Source organism: Uloborus diversus, chromosome 5 (assembly GCF_026930045.1).
Source record: "Uloborus diversus isolate 005 chromosome 5, Udiv.v.3.1, whole genome shotgun sequence".
NCBI lineage: Eukaryota > Metazoa > Arthropoda > Arachnida > Araneae > Uloboridae > Uloborus > Uloborus diversus.
The window spans coordinates 86,595,652-86,619,642 of record NC_072735.1 but is presented as its reverse complement, the minus strand read 5'-3'; the positions used below and the strand labels follow the sequence as shown (position 1 = coordinate 86,619,642).

The window sequence follows — 23,991 nt, the reverse complement described above, 5'->3', positions numbered from 1 at the left end:
GAACCTCAAATTCAATGGGGAAAGGTCGCCCGAACCCCTCCCCTTCCCTTAATTTCAACAAAGGTAATCTACAACTGACCTTACTTAGGACATATCACTTTCATTTTCGAAAAATGAGAGTGCATTCCCGGATCATCTCCCCTTATCCCCAATCGTTAAAAATTGTTTGAAACTTCATTTTTCGGACTTCAACTTCGTGAAATTTCAAAAACAGTCTCCGAGCTTGAACCATTTATAAAAGTCCTTGAACCTCTCCTCCTCTGAATATCACCAGGGATTATGTAACCTGAAATTTTAGAACTACAATTTCGAACAATTTCCGGGGGAGGATAATCACAAATGTTACTTATGACTGTTGATTCATATTCTTCTTTCTTTTTCTCAGCTTATAATACGCAATTCTACGACTTTGTTAAAAGAAAATGCAATCATTCCTTCAATAAAAGTTGGAGACACTGAGACTATATAAAATTTTTATGACCTCAGCTCATCCGAAAACAAAATTCTGCATTCGACTCTGCTAGGAAGCAAAAATTTTGATAGTGCCGCAATGTACGTTTAACATTATCGAGACTTTTTTTTTTTTTTTTTGAGCAATCACGATTGCTTATTGTTCTCATTTGACAGTCCTTGACGTTGGGATTATTTTTCAGCTTGGACCAGCAGCACCACCGCCCACCGGCGCGGCGGCGGCGGCACGGCTGCTCTGTTCCTGAGCACTGTCCCCCGGAATCCACTTCTGCTGGGTGGTGGCGTCCATGTCCTTCACACGCATGCTCATACACACTCGCCAACGCGTGAGCGCCTTTACACACATAACACATGCCTACGTGCACACACTTAAGCCTGCACACACACAACTATACACACATAACCACCTAGGAGGAGGGACATGCTTGGGGGGGGGAGCCATTTCTAGAACCAATAACTCTAATGAGTAGGGTCTTGTCGCAACTCGTGATTGCGAAAAACATAATTTGAATTCAAAGTTTCAGAATTCAAATTAGATTTTTTTTTTTTTTGCAATTATTGTGGAAAAAAAAGATTAAGCTTTAATAAAATATCTCAAGGAACTTGAGTCATCATGCAAAATATGTGCTATGTGTGCATACGCACGATACACTCACAGACGCGCACACAGACACATAAGATATGTATGGGGGACACATAGGAGGTCGCGGGTTGTTTAGTTGGTGAAAAGGAGGTCGTGACGTGAAAAAGTTTGAGAACCACTGCTCTAATACCACTTAAGGCATTCCCGCCACTGAAAATGATCTCCATATGAAAAACTACACTGAACAAAATTTCATCGATTTATTCTCAATTATCCCGAAAAGCAAAGTTTTCAACATCAATAAACTCATCTTTGTCCTCAAGTCTGTTCTCCCTATTCTAAAAAGCCAAGGCAAATTGCTAGAAAAATTATCCTCAATAGCCCTAGTTTTTAGCCACTTGGAGCATACAAATGGATGCGGGGCTCCGCCCCAGGTGCCACGAGCACGAACTTCATACTTCCGTGGCATTCCTTGATGCATATTGTATTAATGCGAAATTTGTATCTGTTTTTCAAAAACCATTTTCTGAATGTTTGCCTACAAATTTGGGACATTGTGACTAAACGTGGTCGTCATTGAACAAAACAATGGACTACACGGATCAGCTTTGAGGGCCAAACATGGCCCACGGGCTGGGCACAACTTCAATGAATGAGGTAATTACAAAATGGCATCGTTAGTTATTTTTCATAATTCCTTTTCTTCCTCACATCTTACGACACACCTCTTCGTTTAAACCCGATTTGCTGGAAGCACGACGAAACTGTTGCTTCAAAAAGATTTTAAATGCCATGGGATCAGAGTGACATCTTCTTGGTTTTAGAAATTAAAATATCAAGTTACATCATGAACAATGAACAGTTTTGGTCTCCTTTTCTCAGGAAAGATATTTCTGCGTTGGAAAGGGTTCAAATAAGAGTTGCTAGGTTAGTAAGTAAAGGGACTTTCAGATTTAGATTATGGTACCAGATTTAAAAAGTTTAATATGTATATAGCATGGAGCAGAGGAGAGTCAGAGGGGACATGATTCAGTTGTTTAAATTTATCAAAATGAAAGATGTTAATGGGTTAAATCTTTTCTCGGAAAGAAGAACGAGGGGTCAATATTTTAAGCTATTTAAATCCCAGGCTAACCTGGAAATTAGAAAAATTATTATTTTAGTCGGATCGCGGGCACTTGGAACAGCTTACCGGAAAGATAGCTTTTAGTGGACCATAGATCTTCGTTGGGGACTAATAAACTGACTAGAACCAGCCTAGGTGAGGGACCCAGAGGATTTTGCTGGTCGTCACATTTGCATTTGTACCTGTACGCACATGCATACAGACGTTCCAAAAAAAAAAAAAACTAACCCAAGTTCTAATACGTTTGGGGGTGGTCAAAATTGAGATTTCGGCTGTCCATAAGTTCGTAGGTTCAAAATGCAATGCGGACGGGACAAAAAAAAAAAAAAAAAAAACCTACACAGCACTTATTCGGGGAGGAGTACAATGGAGATGGTAGTGAAATGGAGATGGTAGTGAAAAAGTTTCCCGAATGCAATACTTTGTCACCAGGAAATAAAAAAGCAGCAACTAAGCACTTACTTTCTCCAAGAGGTCGATGTCTAATCCAGCTTCTTCCAGCTCACTTTGGATACGAATTCGGTCCGACAACTTTCGACACTGATCCAGCAAGGTGTTCAAAAACACGAGTGTTGTCGTCTGCCAAGAAGAAAAATAATCACAGTTAGATTACCTTACTTATATCAGTGTCCTTTTTGCACGCTTTGACAGTTGTAACTGAGAGATGTTAAACAATGTCGCGAGTTTTTTAATGAGTAAAAATTGCGCTAAATTTACTGCCAGAAAAACCATTCTGAGCGACAGTCTGCAATAACTATTGTCTAGATTATAAAAAAAAAAATCCAGAAAAGAAAACTCAAAAATTGGTAACCAGTTTTGTATAAGAGTCAAGTCTTTAAAATTCAATGAAAAGAAAACCAGAAATATGTAGCTTGTGTCAAGAAATACTACACTGCTTGACAATTGCTAAGGAACAATTACGTTTTTTGGAATAGTTAAGAATCGATGATGATTAAAGAAACAGAACGAAATATATAGTTAATAGGGAGGATGTGGCTTTATTATAAGTACAAAATAATACAAATATTACTGCATAAATGAAGTAAAAATTTAAAAATAAAAAAATAATCCTTCTTAAATGATTTTCATAAACCACAAAAAAATGATCTAGGTCAGAATGATGGAGACATGAGTACCTTAGTATGATGTATGATACCAGGGACACTGATGCACATCTTACATCTGTTTTCCATACCCCCCACTAATTATTGAAGAGTGCTTGGGGGATGTTTACCCACTCCTCTCTCAAAGTGGATTTGAGTTCTGGTACTGTTCTGGAAGGGAAGGTTCTTCACGCAACACGTCTGCCAAGAGCCTCCCAGGCAAGTTCATTTGGATTTAAATCGGGAAAGTAAGCAGGCCACTGCATACGGAGAATGTTTTTGCAGTGTGTCTGACACTTCAATGCTCCAGTGTGGCCGTGTATCGTCATCCATAAAGAGAAAGTCTGGACCTACAGACCCCTAAAAAGACGAACATGGTCCAGCATAACATCTCTGCAATACATTTGCAACGTATCGCTTTCTTATTCCAAAATGTGAAGCGGAGTTCTGCCATTGTGCATTATGCGTGCCCACACCATGACGCCTGGGCCGTACCGATCACGTTCGTACACAAATTTTTATGCATAACGTGTTCCACGCTCTCTCCACAGTGGTTGGTGACCAGAATCACTTGTCATACTGAAACGAGATTCGTCATAGAACATCTAGACAAATTTTGATAATCCCACCAACCCATTCCCTACACCAGCCTAATCTCTCTCGACGATGGCGTGGTTGAACTTGGATGCAACGTACGGGGTTCCGTGCATACAAACCGACATTATTTACTCGCCGTGAGATAGTTCTTGCAGAAACATACGTACCTGTAGCGGTTGTTAGATTTGCAACTATCTGTCCAAGAGTGAAATTTCTGTTCCTTTTTGCCACGAGGGCTTCATAGCGATCCTCTGAAGATGTGGTGCTCCTACCACGACCCCCGGCATGCTTTTGCAAAACATTTCCGCCTTCAGCGACCGTCTTTAATCGGGAGATGGCACTTTTTGATACACCCATTGCAGCAACCACAGTGGTGACACTTTGACCTGCTCCCAGTCGTCCAACCGCTCGACCACGATCGTGGATACTCAAATGATATCTTGCTGACATTTTACTCTTAAGTATTTCAAGAACCAAATAGAATTTCAGAGAAAAACCTTTTTTAACATCCAGCACTATTTTTGTTAAAAACCAAACAGTGTGAATTGTCATACGAATCTTGAGCGTGTATGCACTGTCTTTTATACAGATAACGAGTCTTGGTCTACCACGCCATCTGAACTTGAATTTATTTCCATTGGCCAGGTGGTTGAGGTACAAATTTGCATAAACCACTTGTTCCTTAGCAATTGTCAAGCAGTGTACTTCATCTGACACTTTCACACTTGCGACTTGCGGTTCAAGATTCACTGTAGTTTCGGATTTTACAAATAGATCGCAGAACCTTCTTTTATTTGCAATGTTCGAACACCAGAGCAGGAATTAGTAAATGGAGGGAGTAAATCCAATCATTGACTTAGCAAGAGCTGAAGTTAAAGAGCCCAAGTCACGTGATTCAACAACGATCAATGGTTGACACGTTTTGCGTGAGAAAGGAACCTGATTTCCTCCAATGCTTTCCTTTAAAATATATCATGTGGCTTGGGGTCTTTGCTTTACGAATGAAAGTCTTCACTCCCTCCATTTTATCTCTTCTCATTGGTTTGAATTGATATTAGTACAAACTTTTAACTACAGTAACCAGATATTCTTGCGAAAATGGTACAACTCATGTCCGAGAATTTCGATTTTTTTTATCAGTTTTAATAATTACCACCAATTAATCATAATTTTTTTAATCGATTTTCCATTCGATTGCGTATAATCAATTATCAAATGTTTGTACATAAGCAATTCATAAAAAGTTCAAAAATATTTTTATTTGTTACAAGAAAGTAAATGCTACCTATTTCCGCTTTAAATCATTAGGAGTTAAAATGTGATTCAAGATTAAGCTGAAATGCAATAACAATGTAAATTATCTACTCTCTTATTTCCTTTAGATAAAAATCAGTTGGCAACATTAACTTGAGAAAAATAAGTTCTTCGAGAAAAAACGTATTGTTTTTTTTTTTTTTAAATTAATGTTTCAAGATTTAACAGTAAGTTACCGCCCCTAAGCCAGGGCTAAGACAGAACTGCATGCAAATATCAGACATCTCTGTTATTTCATCCAGAGACTGCAGTTTCGTTCTTATTAAAGGTTATCAGTCTGGATTATTTGTACTCTCAAGATTATTTGCAAGTTCAAATTGTTCACTCTGCTACAGCTTTTTAGAAAATAAAATAAACAATGACATTGAATCTGGAAATATTTTGAAGAAGTCTAAGTAGTATAACTTCGGTGCTGAGTAAGCTGCTTAGAATTCTATTTTTCACAAACAAGGTGAGGTTCGTCCATTTTTTTTTTTTTTTCTGAAAGTTAATTTAAACTGAAGGTCCGTCCACCTCTTACATTTGTATTATTGATTTTTTTAAAAAAGTTTTCTCCCCCTTTGAAATATGAACCGAATAACAGTTTTGGAATCATTATTTCATTTTATGCTTGTAATATTTCTTTATGACAGGAGGGATTTATGTATTTTTAAAGACTTATTTGTCCATTCTCTTATTCGTTCACTGTTGCTCGTCTGTTGCTCGAAGTGATCTAAGTATTTAAAGGGGAGTTGGTACCCTAGAATCTTAATAAAATAGCTTTTTAATTTTTATATGTTCAAAATATTCAAATAAAGAGCTTTCAAGTTATTAATTTCAATTTCTTTTTTTTTTCTTTTTGAAAGAGGCTAAAGTTTGTTTTTTTTTTTGGAAAGAAATGTATTAGCTGCTTTGTTTAAAAGGTACTGCTATTTTATTTGTTCGGTTTTTTTTTATTTATTTTTTTTTTTTACGCATCTAATTCTTCAGATGAGTTTGGCATATTTTATTCCTAGAAATCAGCTTAAAATATTGAAAAAATATGTTTGAAACAATTTGGCATATTGGTATTTGGGAAAGTAGGCTCGTTTAGCTCTGGACGGAACTTCTTGTTATTTTTGCACTCTCTCTTTCCTCCCTTCGCAATCTTCGCGAGTTAGTTACAAAATTTGATACATTTTGTTCACTGAAAAGAAAGTTCGTTGGTATGTAGGAAAGTTCGTAATAATGATAATAATAATACGTAATAGAACATGCGGAAAAATGGATAACTTTGAAGCACCTAGCATCGTAAAAATAGTTAATCAGGATGACTTATAACTTACATTCAAAACCTTTGCATTTTTAACTGATCTCTATTGTCCTCCATAAATTTCCCACAACTCCTCTGATAAACTCTATTTTTAAAACCATTATGAAGATGTTCTGATATTGATACAAATATTTCTACGAAAAAAAATAACCTGCAATTACTTTGATTTTCAAAAGAAAACTGCTGACGTGATTCGAATTTCGAAATAAATGAATTTCTGGAACGCGAGGAACCATCGCATTTCTTCGATAACATTTTCTTGCAGGAGATAAAAAATAAAAATAATTATCGCAATGTACATCATCTGCAAAAGAAGAGTCAACAATGTAAGATTTTTCAAAAATAATTCGGTAATAGATCAATTTACTCTAAGTTCCAAGACAAGAATACTAATTTCCGAGGGCTACCATGCTTTGGCGGTAATTCGCCTTTCAAATTCTGATAGCGTTGCCATCTTGCGGAACTTGGCGTTTTACATCCTCTTTGTAAAATAAATAAATATCGACTGCATGAGTTTTTTTGTGATAGTTTTTAGCTTGGCGGCTTAAAAGGGGCCATACATTAATTACGTAACGATGATTTTTGGCAATTTTTGACCCTCCTCCCTGATGTAAGGGTACAGAAGATCCCTCCCCGTGCTATTCTTACGTAAGATTCCATTTCGTTTTCCAAAATAATAAAATAACGAATGCATGAATCTTGTATCACTGGAATCGTTATTAAATTTACTATTATTGAATTAAACCTTATTGTATCCAGAAATATCTACTAAAAAGTTCAAATCTAGATTAAATGTTTTTTTGACATTTTTTTTTTTTACTTTCTTCTATATCTAATACAGTGGCTCCCAAAAGTGTTCGTACACTTTTAAATTTTTTAGTAAAACCAAAATAACTCAAAACTGAATTCGAATATAAAGTCCAATATTTTTTCACATCATTCCTATGTCATTCTAAATATAACTCAGAGGTTGTCACAAAATATTGACACATCTTCTTTTTGTAATAGGTCAGAAAACGAAGAGACAGAGAAATAACACGCCACAAAAGTCATCGTACACTCAAGTATTTTCGAATAAATTCATGATTAAAATTATCATATGCCGTTTTATTAATATTTTTGCATTGTGTTGACCCTTATAAGTCATTTGGCATTAATTTTTTGTTTATTTATTCCTTAATGTATTGCTTATTACTGTAAAATGGCTGATATTCTAAAGAACCGCAAACGCCATTCAAAATTTGAATTTTTTTCCCCACAGTAGTGGTAAATTGGTTTGAAATGTCTCTAAATTAGTTAATTTATTTGTTTGTATAGTAAAGTGCTTGATAAAATGCTTTAAAGAAAGGAATCGGACCGAAAACAAGGTAAGAAAAGGTCAACCGGCAAAGTTGACAAAACGTGATCGTAGATTTAAAGTTAAAAAAATTATGTAAAATATACATTTGAGTACTGTAAAAGTTTCTGCAGAGTTAAATGAAACATTTTACATTTAATTTTCACCTAAAATTGTTCGCCAAGTTCTTTGATTAGCTGGATTAAATGGGACCTCTTCCTGCAGAAATTTTCGAGGTCGTGCGAAAAACAGAAAGCTTACGCTTTTCGTCCCAAAATCAATGATAAATAAGCTAAAAACAGTTTAGAATCATGTCTTACTTACAGATAAAAATTAATTCACCCTTTTTTGGTTTAATTGTTTTATAACTGTAAGTAGAAGAAAAAATTAGGAACTTAATCTAAAGAACTTAGTTGGATCAGTTAATCAGGACGGTGAAGGTGTTTTAGTGTGAGGGTGCATATCAGCATCAGGACTTGGTAGTTTGTAATTTTTTGATGAAATAATGAATCATGCAGTTCCTTTAAATATTTTAAAAACCAATTTTGAACTTTTAGCCAAAAATTTGGTTATTGGAAACAACTTTGTTTTTTATCAAGATAACGACAAGAAGCACGCGGTTTTCAACGTTTGCGTCTAGTGCCTCGAAAATTGTCCTAAAGTTTAGAAAATACCCCTCAATCTCCAGATTGTAACTTAATGTAACGTATTTAGATATATCTGGAGGCTAGATTACGAAAATAGGGCTTTAAAACGAAAATAGAGCTAGAAATAGTAATACTCGAAGTGTGGTAGAACACTTTCTCAGAAATTACGCTAAAAAAAGAAAGAAAAAGAATGAAATCTATTCCCAGACGTTTAAGGGGACAAGGGACCTTATACATTCGGAAAATCAACCAAATTTCACAAAAATTGTTTTTGGGCCAAAAAAATAGAGCTTAGTACCAGCTTTGATAATCCATTTTCATTTTTGCGATATTATGATTTTTACGCATTTTATTTACATTTTTAAAAAAGGGGGCGTGGTATTTAAAGGGATAAAAGTATCAGCTGATTTTTGTTTACACGTTTTTAATCATCATTTTTGGCTCGAAATGCTCCCACCGCATTATTTTTCACTGTATCGCTTCAAAATTTTTTGAGCACATTAACAGTCTTATACTTCATAAAACTGGGCATTACTTTACCCAAATACAAAAATTTACTATTTATCCGCTGTTAGCAAAGTAGCATACGTATTAAAAAAACGTAAAATTCTATTCATAATTTGCTTTTTTTTTTTTTCTAGTTTATATACGCACATAGATTGAATTCAATGCCCATTTATGTTCATACGGATAAACTACATCAGGGAAAAAAATATTGTTGGTTTTCGTTTACATGAATTGCGCCTGGAGTGTTTTCAATTCTGTCCATGTTGCGTTCCATATGCCTCACAAAACACCTTTTTTAACCCTAAAATTTTTAAATTAACATTTAAAATGTCTAATATTGATATGAAAATATTATTTTTGTTCTATTACTTCAAATACATGGTGTAAAATTATAAAATTGAAAAGTAAAATTCAAAAGTCCCTTGTTCCCTTAAAAGGGGTTATGAATACTGTATGATATTCTACTAATTAATAACTTAATCAAAAGTTAGATTATTCAATAATATATAGCCATTTTATAAAGTGTACGAAGACTTTTGTGAGATAAAATTTCCGGCACTTTTCGGTTTTTGATTTTTTAAAAATTAAGTTTTAATATTTTTTAAAAACTTTTCATGCAGTTTTGTTAAAAATTGATCATAGATCTTATTATTAAATACCTATTCCGAAATATTCATTCTAACCAATGGATTGGGGCCTATTTCGTTGAAAGTCGTAGGTGTACGAAGACTTTTGGGAACCACTGTATATAGAAGAAAGTATTGGATTCGTGCAAATTTTCGAATTTCGAATTTTGACGGATTCGAACGTTTTGAGGTGTGCTGAGTTCATTTCGACTATTTTTGGAAAATGTCTGTCTGTCTCTGTGTGTGTGTGTATGTGTGTGTGTGTATGTATGTATGTGTGTGTGTATGTATGTGTGTCACGTCTGTGTGTGACCAGTTTTTTGTGGCCGCTCTACAGCAAAAACTACCGCATGAAATCGAACGAAATTTGGTACACATATGTGCCCCTATGTGAACTTGTGCCCATTAGTTTTTGGCGCGAATTCCTCCAAGGGGGGTGGAGCAATGGGACGTTTTTTGAGTTACGCGTGCTTGCTATTCCTCAGGAAGTAACTGGCGGAATCAAACAAAATTGGGTCCATATGTTGCCATTAACAGGAGCAGGTGCTGATTCAATTTTGGTGTCAATAACTCAAAGGGGGGTTGAGCTATAGAACGTTTTTTGTCGTCAATTGTGACTGCTGTATCTCAAGAAATAACGAACGGAATCAAACAAAAAATTTTTGACAAGTAGCCCTTAGTGGGTATAAGAGCTGATTTTATTTTGGTGTCAACAGCTAAAAAGGGGGTAGCGCAATCACCCGTTCTTTTTTTCCATTGTGAGTGCCCTATCTCAAGAAGTAATGCTACGTTCTGGTTGAAATTTGGAATATATGTGAATCCATACGTAAACAGGCTTTGGTTCAATTTTGACTCTAATCGCTCCAAGAGGTGTTGATTTTTTTTTTTTTTTTTTTGCGAATAAAAATAGTTTTATTAATGCAACAATAAGAAAGATAAATCGTAATAGATTGTCGTCTGCGTATTTCTCGTGATTTTAATTGTATGGAAATGATCGGAAATATTATCTCAATGATTTAAAATTTTTAACTGTTGCCATCTTATGTTTGTTAATAAATAAAATATTTGTAATTAATTCAAGTAAGGCTTTTAAAGTAACTTTCAATTTTCGCTCTTTGTTTTGTTTTTACAATAATTCAGACATTCGCAACTCCAACGAACTATAGGGGGCACTGAAGTCACTGTCTAATGGCGGAATTGAAAACTACAACAAACGCACATGGTAACGAAGAAAATGCTAAAAGTGTTGTGATTTTTGTTCGTACGTATGATTTTTTCGCTTTATTCTTTTAAAATTAATTTTCAAAGTCTTGTGGATATTCTGGCCCACGTAGAAAGAAATGAGAATTCAAGAAGCATTACTAAACGTCAAAGATTCATGCAAACTACGTAGTTCGTAGTTCTAAGCAGCTATTTCCACGATGTTGAATTCGATATTTATCAATTCTTGATAAAACTAAATAATAATTGTGGCCTGACAAGAATAACAATTAATGCTAGAAAATTCAATGTGACATTACAAATTGTTATCGGAAGAAGATGATACTTTTTTGCCTTGCTTGGCTAGCGCTTATTTTTTTTTCCATTTGTAGTTGAGTTATTTCTCTCGAATTCCCGAATCGGTTCATTTAAAAATTTTCTGTTTCGATTTTTCTAATTTCTGAGTTACGATTTAATTGTGTCATGTTATGCAAATCATCAACAAAATTCTCACGGATATATGGTGGTAGTTTTCTTTTCAGTTGATTGACCATTATTTCCTTTCACTTATCGAATTCTGTAATCTTACTACCATTTTATTCCACTCATGATAAAAATTAAAAATGGTTTAACTAAAAACGCGAAATCTCGCCAAGGCTACTTTGTTCGCACAATACTAAAAATTAATAACCCTAAACAAATTTGGCGAAACCTTTCAGCTGAGAATAAAAGGAATAAAGTAAATTCTTTCTCGGTTATTCATTTTGTTCTACGATAATATATTCAAGAAAATATTTTGCATACTGTCCATTCCAACTAAATGCTGCTGTAAAATATGGTAAGTTTAATTAATTTAAGATTAAAAAAACCCCCATATTCTTACAAATTCATACAAAACAATAAAAAATTTTACCTGTTATAACGTTATCCAATTTTGTTAATCCAGAGTTTTCTTGTTTACGCTTCCACCATTTAATACTTTTTTGAAAGAAATAAGGAAAACTAACATTATTTTGAGAAGCTCGAGAATACTACTAAGGGACGAATTAATTTCTGTTGTTGAAGGCGTTCTTAGACATGTTGAATGCGTTACTCAGAACAAACTGACCGCGTTTACGTCAACAGACACACGTGATGCGCAACGTGGCAATGTTTTAGGTGCAGACGCAGTTTTATAAATCACCGCAAGGTAGCGTATTCGAGCGCTGGAGTTCCGAATTGGGATGGTCGTCAAGTTTTTGCATGTGTAATTTTGTTTCTGTTAGGAATATTGCTTCCTCGTCAAGCATGGGGAGGGATCAGAAAAAGGAAAAATATAGAAGAAAGTTTCGTGATGGCCACAACATACTAGTTTGTATATGATGCGATACTAATTAAGAATAAAATATGCCATACATAGTGCGATTTTTTTTTTTATTTTACACCATTCATTCCTTGTAATACGAATAAAAAACAGCTCATCCTGATAAGTTTTTTTTATCTTCCAGACGCAAATGAAATAAGATCCCTGCCAAACCATTTCACCGCGCGATTTCTAATGTAAAATGTCGACTTGAAGAATATTACGCAAGAATGGGTTAGGACCCCCCCCCCCCCCAAAGTCAGAGTATGTAGAGATTTTTCCTACCCCCTCCCCTCGGGACCCTTACGTAATTAATGAATGCCCCCCTCCCCCCCCCCCCCCAAAAAAAAAGTCTTGGTCTGCATTACAACCCAAATTCAAAATAATGGAATACTTCCCACTTTTTGGAAAAAAGTTTATTCTAACCAAATATAAGTGGAAATTAGGTATTTAAATGAACATGACACCTTTCTTTGACCTTAAAGTGTGCATTCATTTCAAATATACTCAATTAAAAATAATCTTAGACAGAATAATCCAAAAGTTAATAGTGATGAAGACATACATTGAGCCAAAAAATTAGAATATTCAAATTAAAAGGGGAAAAACACTTTCAAATGAAACAATATCAATATTAGAAGGCGTCCTTTTTTGCTGAATTCAATGCTTTAATACTTTCTCACACGGATTCTACCATCTGTTTAGATTTAATCGTTCCTGACACTGTTTCCATTCCCTCTTCAATGCGGCAACGAGCTCAATTTTGTTGGCGGGCACCAGGTCTTGAACCGCTTTCTTTAGATTTGACGGTACCACAAATTCTTGATCATATTGAGAATGGTAGAGTTGCTTGACCAGTTTAATACCGAAATTCCTCTTTGTGTAAAATCTATGAGTCGATTTAGAGATGTAACACGGAGTAGAATCTTGCTGAAAGATAAAATGTGTCACTAAATGTGTAACTACTGTGCCTCAGATGAAGTATTATGCAGAAAAATTGATAAACAGCGAATGCCATGCATTGTTTTATTTTAAGTTATATATAACTTCCCAATTCCAGCAGCCCTCATGCACCCTCAAACCTAGAAGGATGTATCAAAGTGGAGAGAACGTCTTACAAAAGATTTCTAATGGGCTTTTCTTTTAAAACGTCAAACCCGAACGCCTTTTTTTGTTCACAGATATTTCAAAAAAATATTCGTCACTGAATATAATACCCTTCCACCCTTGTGTTTCCCTTGTTTGGGCTTCTCTTTGCTCCAGGAGAGTCGTGCACGTTTCTGCTCCATGTTTACCTTTGGTCTTACCTCGTAGATTCGCAATTAAAACTGCAGTTTATGCAACCGTCAAAGTGTAATTGACATGGATAAGATAACTATACAATCTGTCCAACACTTATGGACGTAAGAAGCATTTTTCAACGATTATTTTGTACAATTTAATTCAATTTGAGTTCATCTCTGCCAGATGTTACCATTTTTCTACCTCGTTTACTTCGGTTACGTTTCAGTTGGTCGGTCCTTCTATATTCCTTTAATATCTTACATACTATAGATTGTATATTGTTCATTTGAATCGAGTTGGATAACTTTTTTTTTCTTAATTTTAAGAAATGATACAATATGTAATTTGTTTTTTTTTTTTCCTAATTATCACCTTGACGAATCATTTTGAGCAATAAAAGGCTTTTAAAAGAGCGTAAAATTATCCGGGCGCCAAGCTCCATACTTGTGACAAACTATAGAATAACGGGCATGCAAATATTTTAGCTACTTTTTAAAATTCACATTGAATGAATAGATTATTCGAATTTTTTGACACATACAAAAATCTATCTATTCTTCCAATGTGTTAATGATCCATAAATTGTTAAAATAATATCTGAAAAGTTGTTTAAATTGATTTACGCATTCATGAATAACGAGTTTTAGTCTTTTTAATTTGCATGCGTTCATTTTTCTCGTCTCAGGAACAAGTTTTGTTCAAACAGTTCTGATATTCTATTATTTTGAATCTGGGTTCTAAAACATTTATAAAATTAAATGTTGACGCATCCACTTTCGTACTATATGCATTACACTACGGCCGTCGACAGGAATGGGGTTGTTTCCTTCAGTCAAAAGTACTACTTTTAGTCACTGAAATCGATAGAATGGGCAAAAAAAAAAAAAAAAAAAAAAACATGGACCCAGAAAATACTTTTATTTTCCCAACAATTATTTTTTAATTAATTTTTTTAAAATGTCCGATTTCGAAAACATGGCGTGGTCTTTATGACGTCACAAATGATGTAATTTGTCTACTGTGTCTTTCTACTCTGTCTTACTTCTAAACTAGCCCCGGACACTTTTTTCGCTCTGCACTCTGTCTCAAACTTTTAATATTTTAGGTTATTTAGTTTTGAAAATCACCATTAATTTTTAATTAAGTAACACATTCGTATCTTGTAGCTTACAAAAATATTGTTGTCTTCCTGTCTGTTAAGCTCTAACTTTATGCACTGATCAGCCTGTAATACATTTTCTTTATTTTAATAATGATAAGACATTACGTTCAAAACATTAACAGAACCACGTTACATATCAAAATAATGAAAAGGCTTATTATTTTGACATCTAACATGACATCCTAGTGGGGGATAAGCCAAGTATTTCTCCTACTAGGCCTTCCACATCGTCAAATATGGACTACTCCAACTGAGACCATTTGAAAAAGTAGGACCACAGCTTAGGAATCAGGAAAGGATTGTGAGCATCCTCTTTTTTTTCGTAACTGATACTCCAAATAAAGAAGCCCTCAGACAAAAGCAGTTAGAAGCTACAAAGGAAAAAAACAAAATGGGCAGAACAAAAAAAGAAATTATTTTAAAATTTACAAGTTTTTATTGAAGCAGAAATAGAAGACATCAAAGAAAAAAGTATGAAACCAAAACCTGCAACAGGGAAACAATTAGTACACTCTGCAAAAAGGAAATTAATGAACGATTCTGTTTACGAAGTAGAAAATTGTGCTTGCCTCTATTGTTTGAAAGCACGCAAGCAATCGAAAAAAGGACAAGATAGGGATCGATGTCTTAGATGTCAAAACGCAGTCCCATGACAAGTGTGCGAAAAGGAATACTTTATTTTTGTTAGTTAAATCTAACAGTGATGAAGAAGATGACTAAATAGTTTGTTTTTAATGAGCAATAAGCCTAATGATTTTAGTTTAGCCCATTAAATATTTTTAAATTAATTATTTGTGATTTTCTTCTTTTCAAAATGTTTTAAGAGAAATAAAACATTTCAATTTTGTCATCACTTGGTATCATTTTTATAATGCGTAAACGTGCCCCACTCGATGCGTAAACTTGCCCCGTGTTCGGGGTAAGTTTACGTAACCGACTTGGACTCAAAAAACATTTTCTTACGGTTCGAAACACAAGCTGAGCAACAACTGAATATACAAATTTGGACTTCATTAACTGCTTTATAAAACCGCAATGTCTAAAATTTCCTAAGTTCAAACATAAAAATTAGAAAATTCATTGAAAAAAATCCTCGTAAATGTGCCCCGGTCTTTCCTATAGAAGAAAAAAGTCAAAAAAATACAAATTTCTCAGAAAAAGACCGATTTCTGATATTCTTGGGAAACTACACACTAAAAAAGTACATATTTGAAATAAAATGACACTTTTTTTTTTTTTTTTTTAATCAAGATGGTTGAATTTTTCAGTGAGCTACAAGCTTTGAAACATTCGAAGCACTCAAAGTTGAATTCAGCGCCAAAACCTGTAAACGGCATTTTCAAAAACTATCGTTTGAGGTACAATCTATCAAATCTACGAAAACCTAGTTCACCATACTAGCTTTCAAACGATATTAGAAAAAATCAAATTGGTGTTCAATTTCGGCAGAAATTAATCCTTTTATTTGAAACATTAAAATCAGCGTTTGTCAAAAAAGGGAGCTGAGTTTACGCGTGTCACAGCCCTTTGAGTACAAGATCCCCCCCCCCCCCCTTCTGCAAATTTCTACCTCCATCTATTTTTTTGAACAAAACACAATTTTTGTACATAATTATGATAAGACGAATATGTTTTTGCCGTGCTGTTTGTCAAAATATGGTCGGTCATAGGGGCAACCCGCGACGCCATCTTGAACTCCAGGTGCGTTTTTTCAGTTCTTGTTTCATATCGCAAAAACTATTTATTTGCGGGTAAAACTTTTTCTTGATGAATGAAAGAGCATAAAATTACTTTTAAAAATGTATTTTTATTGTAGCTGTAAGAGATGCGGAAATATTTAATTTCAAAATCCGTGAATATTGATCTAGAGTCGGAGCTAAAATAAAAATTGACGCGTAAGACCTTCGCAGAGACTAGAAAATAAAGAAAGCGGGGAAAGGAGTCATTTTTCCAAAAATTCACGGACTGAAATTCAGTATCTCTGCACCTTTTGCATCTACAATTAAAATAAAAAATACCCTTTTGAAGGTAATTTTATGCTCTTTAATTCATCAATGAATAGTTTTGCCAGCAAGTAAATAATTTTTTCGATATGAAACGAAAACTGAAAAAACGCGCTTAGAATCCAAGATGGCGGAGCAAGTTCCCCTTACATCCAGCCAATTTTGACAAACACGGTAAAATCACACCCATCTTATCAATTTAATTCTTCAGAGTAGTGTCTGTGAATATCAACTGTGCAAGTTATTCTTTAATATTTCATTCTGTTTTACGTACTGTTTCTAAACTATATGTTTTGTTTTTATTCTGTACACTTTCATATTGTATTCTATAGTAATGTTTGCAGAAAATTACTTTTATCTTCTTTATTTTTATCTTTACTAATAATAAAGCTTAAAGTCTGAATCTCTGTCTGGATGTCTCGATGCCTGGATGTTTGTGACGCGCATAGCGCCTAGACTGTTCGGCCGATTTTCATGAAATTTGGCACACAATTAGTTTCTAGCATGGGGGGGGGGGGGGGGCACCTCGAAGCGAGTTTTGGAAAACTCGATTTTGTTCTTTTTCTATTCCAATTTTAAGAAAATTTTAACCAATCAAATGATCATAACGTGGACGAGTGCAAAGTATCATAACGTGGTGGACGAGAAAATTATCATAACGTGGAACATGGGGCGAGCAAATGAATATAGCAAATAAACGAGAAGTTCATCATCTATTATCTGTAAATATTCAAGCTAACCAAATGCCCTCCTAATTTTCTATTACGGGCAAAGCCGTGCAGGTACCGCTTAGTGTGAATAAATGTATTCATCATAGTGTTTCGTAGAAGCTATAAACTGAAATTATTTTGAAAATACATTTTCCGCCGATCGAACGGCAATTTTTCGCTGATTATAAATAATCGGCAAAGCAAGGAAGCAGTTAGCCGAAAACTTTAAATTTAAGGCCCCCTTCTGAACAGCGGGGCGTTAGCCTCGATTGCCTCTGTTGTAATCAAATCCTTGCTTCCAACGTATTTCTAAACAAGTTTCAAGCATATTTTAATGCATATCTATGCGCAGTTTTTAAGAACGGAGATTTCAAGCATGCTTCGATTGTAAATAAACATACCGTATGACAGTATTTGGCGCAGTTTGTGTTACATAAATGGCAACCCTTCAATTTTGCAGTTATACCAATTATCAGACCGTGACTGAGTCATCTGTCGATCTTAGAAAGTGATTTTCTGGGTAACAATGGATGGAAGATGAAAAATAGCCGTTACGTATTTAACTGCACAAAAGTATACACTCCTCAATTAATATTCAACCAGCTTCCAGAACAATTTCGCGTGAAAGATGGATTTAATATTACATTTTGGCAACTCAAAATTTCAAGAACTTACTAGCTGCGTCGCCGGGCTTTGCACGGTCTACCTCGAAAATAAAAGTTATGTAAAGTGACGCGTGTTCAACAATCACGTTTGAACAAGAAAAAAAAAAAAAAATCAGTAAAATTTTGCGGCAGATTCCGGAAAAATAACCAAAAAGGAAACATTTTAAATCTCCCGATTATTGGAAAAGACTCAAAACAAAACCCAGAATTTTATTAGTTCATATCCGAGAAAAGAAATGTCAACAGATAATAATCTTTCTTCTTAATGATTTTCTTCCATAGAGTAAATTTCTTTACTCTATGTTTTCTTCACGCTACAAAATTTAATAAAAGCATTGTTACGGGAAGTTGAGATGAAGCACAATAATTTGAATGGAGGAAGCCTTGGAAAAATAGGGATTTTATGTCGAAATCTAAGTATCATGATTAATAGTTTTTAACTGATATCTCCGCTAATTATTATCGGAGGATTATGTTAAATAGCCAAACATAAAGACGGGAAAATTGCGAATCCATCGATACCTGGTTCGATGGTCAGTTTACTGGCGTTCGGGAGAAGTAACTCGGATATACATACATAGGTACATACGCTCAGTTTTTAATTATATAAGATACATAGTGTCAGCCTTCCAAGGGATTTTCAACCGCTGGTGACGACTGACTTGTGCCTGTGGAAAATTCCAAAACTTTTAAATCTGGGTTTGATTAGAAAACATTGGAAGTATAAGATGACTTGTAAGGGTAAACGATATATTTCCATTCGCCGAAGTAAACAAATCACCAGACACCAATGTCTCTTTTGCACTCTTATTACCACATACCAAAAACCAGGCATTCCCTTTCCCAGATGGTAAAATAAGGCTTATTTTAAAGGCAGTTTTGTTTTAAAGAACGGAAGATAGAAGATTGGGAAAATAAAAATAATGGGCGCAACTGTCTCTTCGATGTTGAAACAGAAAATAAAACAAGGGGGGAAAAAAGATAAATTAATTTGAATTATGACTTTTTGAATTCAAATTATGTTTTTTGCAATCACGAGTGTGTGTATGTGTGTGTGTAGGCATGTGTGTTTGTGTCGAGGCTGTGGTTTTTTTTTTTTTTTTTGGGTATGCGTTCTTAAAAACCAATACTTTTCGAAAAACAAATATCTCGTTCTTTTTGTCTTAGAGTGTCTATGCCAAACAGGTGCTCAAGGGAAATTGTGCAACAATCATGTGACAAAGGACCCTGACGGCTTTCTGTGTCTTGAAAATCAACCGGCAGAACACTTTTGAACTGCAGATTCAAACTTGATACTAAAGAAATACGAAGGCTATGCCCAATCACCGCGACACCCAGCTGAGAAGCAATCCCAAACTATGAAATTCTAGCATATACTCTATTTCGTTATCCTTATTGAAATGAATATGTGACGCTACAGTGTGTAAATGAAAATTTTAATGATGGAAATAAGGTAAATGTAGCTGACCGGCAGAACCTTTTTGTAATTATAGTTTTTATTACATTATTATTAATCATATTTTGAAAGTGTTTATATGGAATATGGACTGACTGTAATTAGAAAATGGAAATATCCTCTTTAAGGTGACATCTTGGTTTTATTCTGAGGTGAAAGGGTCATTTCACCAGCAGTGGAAAAGTTGTTCTGAGAAATTGGTAATGTATTGATGTCATCGTCATCCCCTTCGTCATGGATAAATATTTTGATTCCGTTGTTGCCACTGCCCTTGCAATGCAAGCTTGCGACAGAGTAAACGATGATTTTGTACAAGTGACCTTCCGGTCACTTGTAGAAAAGCAATCGGTCAAAATCATCTTCCATATTCCGACAGGAGCAAAACATACGATTCCTAGAGTTTCGGCACGAGTTGGTAGTTCCTCCTTTCCCAAACCCCCAATCCGGTACTTCACCATTAAGTTTTTAGCTACAGGTGTACCTGGTGGTACGGTAGAGTTAGAGATCAGTCTTGATGTTTGCAACTACAGTAAAACCTGTAAAGTTGACCACCCTTGTAAGTTGACCACCTGTCTAAGTTGACCGCTATTTTCAGGTACAGAATTATATCTATATCATATAATTCAACCTCTATAAGTTGACCACCTGTTTAAGTTGACCACTAAAAGTAGTGCACCGCAAGTGGTCAACTTACACAGGTTTCACTGATAAATTATCTGTAACAGAACTCTTTGGGACTTTTCTGTAGAGCACAGGGGGCGGATTCAGGGGAGGGTCAAAGGGTCAGCTGACCCCCTGTGACAACAATTTTTGCTATGATTCTTATTAAACTTCAATTTCTTTAGTTAACCATACTTAGCTTGGTTATGCAAAGTATTTCTTCTCAGTGCGTCATAATTCAAAAGATTGACTTGGTTGGTTTTGCTGGGCTATTACTATTTTGAGTTTTTTGTTCATTTTCAAAAGAACAATAATCTTTAATGAGTTTAACATTTTTTCAGAGTTCTCTTCCACCTCAAACCCATGTCGTTTGTGCTTTTTTCATCCATTTTATAGCTGTAATCTTATACAGTCAAAGCTTACGGTAACGGGTTGCGTGAAGAAATATGAGTTTTGATGAACATTTAAGTAAATGAGGGGAGGTACAGGCTGTGTCATTGAAAAATTTAGGAAAGGTTGTAAATTGAAAGGGTTTTTGATCTGATCTGGAGGACGGTGCCTCTGTAGCATATGAGGGGGATCCGCCGATCTCCTTGGGGGTGGGGGGGTCACACTTGCTTGACTAATACTTTTTTATGTTGAAAGGAAAACACTAGCGATTAAAACTTGACCCCCCCCCTTACGAAATTTTCTGGATCCGCCCCTGCTAGAGCACCATACCATGAGACAGCGTTTCTTAATTTCTTTGATTAGTGGAACCCTTTTTAATGCTCAGTTTTTTCGTGGAATCCCTGTGTTTCAATAGTTTGCAGTGGCGTAGCCAGTTGTTCTGTTTCGGAGAAAGCCCATTTTCTTGGTTAAATCGCTAATTGAATGTACATAATTATAGATCATTTTAATTATTGGTAATAGCTAATTATTATTTCTTTTTGTAAAATATGTACAGTCGGATCCCGATTTAACGAATTCATCGGTACCGAAACTTTCATACGTTAAATCAGGGTTATTCGTAATATTAGGGTGTGAAAAAAAAAATTGCACTTACTTTATCTATAAGCCCTAATAAGCAATGGAGCATAAATATTCACTCGTTAATTCGAAATTTTAAACGAAATTTTTTGACAATTTCTTTGATACCTCGGCAGGAAATAATGCTCTTTCGACTTTATGGAGCGAAGGAAATACTGTCTGATTTACAGTCGGCTGCATGAGATATGTTTTTAGTTTCTAGGCCATGTAAAACGATTGAAAAAGCAAGTTTTAATGGGAGTTTCATTACCGCTTTCTGCGTCAGAATCAGTATTCATTGGCTGCCCCCTCATCACCCGCCAAATATTGCAGATTCTAATAAAAGAGTTTTTCCGCTTTGTGCAATGTGGGTGTGTCATTTGGAAAACAATCCAATATTTCCTAACTCAAACTGAGGGAAAAAAAAATAAATAAATGTTTTTTTGGCTGTTGAAATGTTTTGTTAATTTGGGGTTTATTATTCGTTAAATAGAGGTTTTTGCTTTCATTTTAGTAGGGAGAAAAATAAAAATTCGCTAAATCGTGAAATTCATTAAATAGAGGTTCGTTAAATTGGGGTCCGACTGTACCAGTACGTTCCTATTTGTGATTCTGAGAAATACTCAGAATTTTTTAAAGGGACAAATAACCTAAGAATTTTATGCATGAGTTATATGGTTAAAACATCTTCTTAATTAGAATAAAAAAATTTTGAAAAAAAAATAGAACCGACTTCAAAATTGCTCTAAAAAGTGAAAAATAATTTTATTCTTTAAACACCTTCGATAATACTTTTAAACATAATTTTTGAAGTTGGTGCAAAAACGATCGATAAAATCATTCACAGCCATAACTCAACTACAAGTATAAATTTAACCAGGTACAGTTTCTTCACTACCACATGCTTTACGCATTGATGACAGCATATTTGAGTAACGATATAAATGTTTCGTTCCTAAGTTTGGATGACTTTTTGATAAAAATATGAACGAAGCATGGTTACAATGGATTTTACTTTTTGTTTTTGCGCCAACTTCAAAAATTATGTTTAAAAGTATTATCGAAGGTGTTTAAAGAATAAAATTATTTTTCACTTTTTAGAGCAATTTTGAAGTCAGTTCTATTTTTTTTTTTTCAAAATTTTTTTATTTCATTCTTTTTAGTGTAAATGTAGATATTTCAGTAAAAGTAAGAAGTTACCTAGTAAGAAGTACGGCTCTATATCACTGTATTGCTTTAGAAAAGCCTTTATTCAAAATTATCATTACTATTAATGTTACAGTTATATGGCACCAAACTTTTATAACAATGAGTTTCATATTGTCGCGTAGATGAAGATAGCGAAGACAATGTGAAAGCCAAATGAAGCGAATACTCGTTAGTCTCAACTCGAGATCTTTATTCAGAACCACGAATGAACGTTACATCTCCTTATATACAACTTGAAAAAGTGCTGGAAGTTTCCAGCACTTGAAAAGATACAGAAATTAATAGAACATTCGAGAAAATACGGGAAACAGTAGAAACGAAATTTTAGTAAAATTCACTTTGTCTTAGTCGGGATTTGAACCCGGGTTGCTCGTGTGGGAGACGAGAATTCTACCACTGAGCCACCATTATCCACGGATGAAAAGAGCGAACTTCGCTACAATATGATTTTAATCATTTAATAGGGAAATTTACTGTTTTTTGCCCATAACTATTTATCTAAAGAACAAATATGGTCAAACAAAGTAATGGGACCTAAGTTGAGCCATCCTCTATCCATTAAAAAAAGAATCATCAAAATCGGTTCACTAGGTGAGACGCTATGAGTGGACAAACAAAAAAAAAAAACATACATACGGTATGAACTGATAACCGCCTCCTTTTTGAAGTCGGTTAAAAAGAAATACTGATGTGTTTTACCTACAAAAGTTAATAATTCAATTAAATTTAAGCAGAAAAAGTTTTTAATCCTTAAAGTTAAAATTTTTTAAATATCTCTTTTTTTTTTAAATTTTTTATTTATTTACTAATCAGAGTTTTTGATGTCAATGTATGTTCCATCAGACATTCTGTCTGAGGCAAAACTAGAATTGCTGTATATATAGGGGTCTTAGACAAAACTAAACCATTTAGACCATCGTGACCAATACTCCTCCTTAAATTGGTCCTCACTCGTTAAATGCTGAAATTGTCCTTTCAAGAACGCAATTCATCAACGCAATTTTATGCTACCTTTGGAGACATTAGGTGAAAAATAGACGTTTTGGAGTTGATCTTGAAAGAGTATCGAAGTAAAAACCTTAAAGGCATCATTTCATTTTATTTTTGACAGCTAAAAATTTGCAATATTTTTTGCGAGAAATAAAATTGTTCAAATAGCATAGTGACTAACCCAGATGGGTAATAGTGTTTAGATTAGATCCGAAAGTAGCAGTAAATGTATTTTTGAAAAGGAGTTATTTTTGTCGATTTTTCGAAGTGACAAATTTGAAAGGTGTGAAAAGAAAATCTCATGGAAAATACCGGTATTTTACCTCAACAAATATCGGTATTACGAAATTGCAAAATTTCTGGAAATACCGGCATTTGGTATACCGGTATTGCAATCCCTAAATGAAAGGTTGCAACGGAGTAGTTTAACGATGATTTTCTACAGGTGACCTTCCGATCACTTGTAGAAAAGCAATCGGTCAAAATCATCTTCAAGATTCCGTCGGAAGCAACATCCGATTCCGAAAGTTTCGGCACGAGCTGGTAATTCCTCCTTTCCCAAACCCCCAATCCGGTACTTCACCATTAAGTTCCTAGCTACAGGTGTACCTGGTGGTACGGCAGAGTTAGACATCAGTCTTGATGTTTGCAGCTATTTTGATAAATGATCTGTAACGGAACTTGTTGAGGGACTTTTCTGT

General features: G+C 34.7%; 1 protein-coding gene across 1 annotated transcript in view; it reads right to left on the bottom strand.

The window, feature by feature from the left end:
- LOC129222095 (uncharacterized) overlaps positions 1-23,991 on the bottom strand; it is a 157,416-nt gene that overhangs the window by 60,710 nt on the left and 72,715 nt on the right. The window contains exon 8 of the mRNA XM_054856531.1: positions 2,643-2,759. Coding sequence (XP_054712506.1) covers positions 2,643-2,759 — 117 coding nt within the window. The remainder of the gene's footprint in view (positions 1-2,642; positions 2,760-23,991) is intronic.